Source organism: Colobus angolensis, unplaced genomic scaffold (assembly GCF_000951035.1).
Source record: "Colobus angolensis palliatus isolate OR3802 unplaced genomic scaffold, Cang.pa_1.0 Scaffold663, whole genome shotgun sequence".
NCBI lineage: Eukaryota > Metazoa > Chordata > Mammalia > Primates > Cercopithecidae > Colobus > Colobus angolensis.
In genome coordinates, this window is record NW_012120299.1 from 256,910 (window position 1) to 262,414 (window position 5,505).

General features: G+C 52.8%; 1 protein-coding gene across 2 annotated transcripts in view; it reads left to right on the forward strand.

The window, feature by feature from the left end:
• UPB1 (ureidopropionase, beta) overlaps positions 1-5,505 on the forward strand; it is a 46,122-nt gene that overhangs the window by 26,924 nt on the left and 13,693 nt on the right. For both annotated transcript variants that reach the window (XM_011925942.1, XM_011925940.1), the window contains exons 7-9: positions 1,123-1,204; positions 2,723-2,765; positions 4,504-4,658. In XM_011925942.1, coding sequence (XP_011781332.1) covers positions 1,123-1,204; positions 2,723-2,765; positions 4,504-4,658 — 280 coding nt within the window. The remainder of the gene's footprint in view (positions 1-1,122; positions 1,205-2,722; positions 2,766-4,503; positions 4,659-5,505) is intronic.

A 5,505-nucleotide genomic window follows, 5' to 3' on the forward strand; every position in this document is an offset into this window, starting at 1 on the left:
GCCTGCCACCACACCTGGCTAATTTTTTTGTATTTTTAGTAGAGACGGGGTATCACTGTGTTAGCCAGGATGGTCTCGATCTCCTGACCTCGTGATCCGCCCACCTTGGCCCCCCAAAGTGCTGGGATTACAGTCATGAGCCACTGTGCCCAGCCTCAATCCAGAGTCTTAAAGATGTTACTCAGACAAAAGATAATTGGCGACAAGAAGGCCCACTGGATTCCACGTCACAACTTAGTTGGCAGGCCAGAGAAGGACAGGATCTCTGGTTGGGGCCATGTCTCCCATTGCACTCTCCCTTTGCAGGTGCTGGAGTGAAGAAGGCCCACAGCTCAGCCAAGCCTGTGGGGTGCCTCCCTTCTGGCACTCCTCCCTTCTGGGGTGCCCTGGCCAGTAAGAGAACCAGGAAGCCTTTACTTAGAGACTCAGGGTTTAGAAGAGGGAACTGGGAGGTCACTGGGAAATGTTCCAGCTTGGAGAAGGTGACCCTGCTGCTGAATCTGACCCTTTATCCTATTACCTAAGTTCCTTTCTTGTTTACTGGCCCTGAAATCTCCCACTTTGGAGATTGCCTTGTAAGGCAGAACAGCAGGGTAGGAGAGTTAGGGTAGGGTAGGTAGAGCCTGTGCTCAGCCCTCACAGGGCCTGACAAGTCCGCCAGGCCTCTGGCTCCCTTCTGGCATTCACAAGAAGAGGTTCTGCCCAGCCCAGCAGGTGGGTTCCAGGAGAAGGGATTGAGGCGGGAAGTGGTGGTTATGGAACTCCTACCACTTGAATCTTCACCTGCATGGTCATTCAGTCTTCATAGTCTTCCTCTGAGGACATTTCAGCAAAGGAAACTGAGGCTCAGGATGAGGATTTGATCCAGGGCTGCCAATTCTGACAGAGTGCAGCCACGTGGCTTATGCCTGCAGCAGCCCCTTCCCAGAGGCTGTTCAGGCCAGGGCAAGGTGCTGAGGACAGGCTGGCCTGCTTGCAGGTTTGGGGTGTGACCAGTGAGTCTCCTGGCTATCCCCACCACCGGCCCAGGAAAGCCTGCAGCCAGGCCGAGCTCAGGGCTGAGCATCCACTGAGTCTGGCTGGAAAGTCGGCAACCTGGTTCCTCTTGGTCTTCTCTTACAGCGAGTCCCTGTGGCCCATCGAGGCCAGAAACGCAGCCATTGCCAATCACTGCTTCACCTGCGCCATCAATCGCGTGGGCACCGTAAGTCCCAAGGTCTGGCTGGGGGGAGGAGCCGCCCCCTGGTGGCCCTGGTGGGGACACCACGTTCCCTCTGCACACATCCACAAATCCTAGGGTCTGGAAACCGGTAAAACTGGCTTGGTCTGTTACTTTTTCAAGATCTCTCTGTCCTCCTGTTTTTTCTGTTTTTGTATTTGGCTGAAGCCATTTTGGAAAGATCTTTGACATGGCAGTTCTCACCCTGTCACGTCCAAATGTCCAGTGTATTTTCCCCCTTGACCCCATACACTAAACAGTTTTGACTGCCAAACAGAATGCGCTTATTATATCTCTTCCTCATCCTTATTAATCAGATATCAAACTCTAATCAGAGGATCTTTTCAGTCTGAGATAACCAAGGTTTCCACACTAAGTCTATCTGACTTCTAGCAGCATAAAGAAACCTGATGTTTTGGCTGGGTGTGGTGGCTCATGCCTGTAATCCCAGCACTTTGGGAAGCCGAGGCTGGCAGATCACCTGAGGTCAGAAGTTTGAGACCAGCCTGGCCAATGTGGCAAAATCCTGTCTCTACTAAAAATATAAAAATTAGTGGGGCAGGCTGGCACGCACCTGTAATTCCAGCTACTCAGGAGGCTGGGGCATGAGAATAGCTTGAACGAGGAGGCAGAGATTGCAGTGAGCCGAGATCGCGCTACTGCGCTGCAGCCTGGGTGACAGAGTGAGACTCTGTTCCCCCCCGCCCCCCCAAAAAAGCCAGATGCAGTGGCTCACGCCTGTAATCCCAGCACTTTGGGAGACCAAGACAGGTGGATCACCTCAGGTCAGGAATTCGAGACCAGCCTGGCCAACATGGAGAAACCCTGTTTCTACTGAAAATACAAAAAATTAGCTGGATGTGGTGGTAGGTGCCTGTAATCCCAGCTACTAGGGAGGCTGAGGCAGGAGAACTGATTGAACCGGGAAGATGGAGGTTGCAGTGAGCCAAGGTCACGTCATTGCACTCCAGCCTGAGCAACAAAAATGAAACTCTGTCTCCAAAATAAATAATAAAATAAATGAAAATAAAAGAAACCTGATGTTTTAGTTAGCCTGTGTAACCCCATCACAGGTTGATGTACAGTTTCCATTAGGCTTTGGGGGAAATACTGAAAGCAGTATGTGTACCCGCCCACTGCTTTCACAGACCCTGGCCCAGGGTTTTTAATTACTACAGGCCAGCCTCAGGTGCCCACAGCCCTGAAGACCAGTCTGTGCCCAGTGTCTTTCTCTTGTCTCAGATTATAAACTCCCCAAAGGCACCGTCCAGGTTTTTACCCTGCTTGTCAAATTCCCCACTGGCCCAGGGCTGGCTGCTCAGCAGGGGTGTTTAATAAGTGCTTAATTGCCCAGTGAGTACAGACCATTCCAGCTCACCTTAACTGTTTCCCAGCTGACTCACCTCCTGGCCTGATTGCCCTGCTCTTCTGACTGAGTGAGCTGGAATGAGTGTAGTGGTAGTGCCACCTATAGGTTCCTCTTACCTTGGTCTTATTTCACAGGAGCACTTCCCGAACGAGTTTACCTCAGGAGACGGAAAGAAAGGTATGTCTCATGAACCATGGTGGCTGCAGTTGAGGAGTGGGCCTTCTTCTCCCCTTCTCTGCTTCCTCCGGTCAGGATCTGCCACATAGATCATGTCTGTGTGCCTGGCATCTAGGAGGAGGTGCCAACTCCTCTCTGCTTTATTGCCTGCAGTGTGGGAATCAGGCTGTGACTGGGGTGTGGATAGGCAGTCCTGGGCTTGAGGAGTGGGTTGGACTCCATCCATTCCCCGGGACTGGTGTGAAGATGAACTGAGAGAATGTGGGGGATCCTTTGTGAGCTCTCTGAAAGGGAGAGGGGCTCTCATTCAGCCTGTGGATCTCCCTCTCCATTTTTCTTTGCCCTTGTCCCCCCTCCCCTTGCCCAAACCAGCTGTACAGATGCCACAGGGCATTGGCATGGATGCCCCTGGGTTTCTAGAGTCTATGGCTTGTTTTGATCCAAGGGCACATACCACCTCACCTCTGCTAAGAACCCTAAAGACTCCTTTCCCATGTCTCTGGCCGAGAATGAGGGAGGTAGGGACTGCCTCCCTCACCAAGGCGGTATCTGAACTAGCTCAGAGTGTCCTCTAGAAAGCCGGAAGGGGGCCGGGCACGGTGGCTCATGCCTGTAATCCCAGTACTTTGGGAGGCCAAGGCGGGTGGATCACCTGAGGTTGGGAGTTCAAGACCAGCTTGGCCAACATGGAGAAACTCAGTCTCTACTAAAAAAAAAAAAAAAAAAAAAAACACAAAAAATTAGCTGGGCATGGTGGCCCGCGCCTATAATCCCAGCTACTTGGGAGGCTGAGGCAGGAGAATCGCTTGAACCTGGAAAGTGGAGATTGCGGTGAGCCGAGATCACACCATCACACTCCAACCTGGGCAACAGGAACGGAACTCCATCTCAAAAAGAAAAAGAAAAAAAAACCCAAAAGGTTCTGAGCGGATCTGTTTTCCAGGAAAACACTTCCTGAAAGGGTCACAGATGCCCCCGCTTCAGGCCCCCGGCTTCTGGAGTCCCTGATCCTAGTTACTGCAAATAGAGATACAGAAAGAGCAGGGGAATGAGCATCCACTGGGTGCCTGCTGCATCTGGACCATGCTAGGCCCTGCCCAGCCCCACCTGCTCCTTACACATGTGTGAGGTGGCTGCTAGTCCTCCCTGACTGGTGAAGGGACCAAGGCCTGGAGGGAGGGTGAGGGTGATGCAGGTGGCAGGCAGATGAAGGCAGAGCCTCCAGCTCACTGTGGGGGCCCTCATAGGAAGCCCCCAGAGTGTGACTTTCTGATTTCCTTAGGCTGTGGGTGGGAGTGACACCTCTCAGGAGGGTGATATTTAGACATTTCCCCAGGGGCAAAGGGGAGCAGCATAAGGGGGCCATTTGCAGCAATCTGCTGGGCCTTCAGGCCTGAGGTGAGAGATAGGCCTTTTGGGCCTCAGCATTTTGCCCCTTAGCAGGGCAGGCTGGCACACGCCTGTAATTCCAGCTACTCAGGAGGCTGGGGCACGAGAATAGCTTGAACAAGGAGGCAGAGGTTGCAGTGAGCCGAGATCGCGCCACTGTACTGCAGCCTGGGTGACAGAGTGAGACTCTGTTCCCCCCCTCCCCCCCCAAAAAAAGCCAGACGCAGTGGCTCACGCCTGTAATGGCATGGACCCCATGTCCTGGGCCTGCCTGAAGGTGCCTGACCCTCTGCGGAGCCCACAGTGCATCTACACAAGCTCACAGATGTGTTTCTTTGCTCCTTGAAAGCTCACCAGGACTTTGGCTACTTTTATGGCTCGAGCTATGTGGCAGCCCCTGATGGCAGCCGGACACCTGGGCTGTCCCGTAGCCAGGATGGACTGCTGGTTGCTAAGCTCGACCTAAACCTCTGCCAGCAGGTGAATGATGTCTGGAACTTCAAGGTAGGTCCCCAGGACCCCTGTTGTTGCCTCCTCCTCTGCTTTGGCCCTCATCCTGCTCTCAGGGCTGGGAACTGCTGTTGTGGGGTTGCCCATGGCAGCATGAGGTACCAGCTCCCACCCGAGGTCTCTGTATGAGCTGAGGGCTGAATCTCTGCCTCTTTGTTGGCTCCTGGGAGGAACAGTTGGGTCAAACAATGTACAGGCAGCAGGCTGCAATAAATTCTCCTCTCATCTGATTTAGATTCTGGGTGCCTTCAGACAAATTAATCTCAATTTCATTTGTCCAGAGAATAGAATGGATTGGCTCCTCTAATCCTTTTTCCTTTCCAGGCATTTGCACTTATCACAAGATAAATGTGCATGTCTGGTTCTGCGTGTGGCCAGTCCCTGCAGTCTAGGCCTTGACGATAGCAGGAAACGGGTCATGCAGAGAAATGGAATCTAGTGGCTCTGCCACAGCCTTCCTTCCTTGGTCACCTTAATTAAGCCCCTTCTGCTCCCAAGCCTTAGTACTCCCAGTTGTAAAATAAGGGGGTTAACTCGAAGGTCACATGCTGGCTTTGACACCTAATGCCCTGTGATGTCAGGAGTCAGAGGAATGGAGGTGTCTGCCCTCCTGGGATGGGACTCCACCCTAGAAGGGCTCACAGCTTCAGAGTTTGCTGTACTAGTGTCCGAAAGTATTTCCACCAACTCAACACCCCCTTTCCTTTTTTTGGTGGAATAGGGGGCATGGAGACAAGGTCTTGGCTCTGTCATCTAGGCTGGACCATATGGCACAACCATTGATCATGGTATCCTTGACCTCCTGGGCTCAAGCTGTCCTCCCACCTCAGCCTCCCGAGTA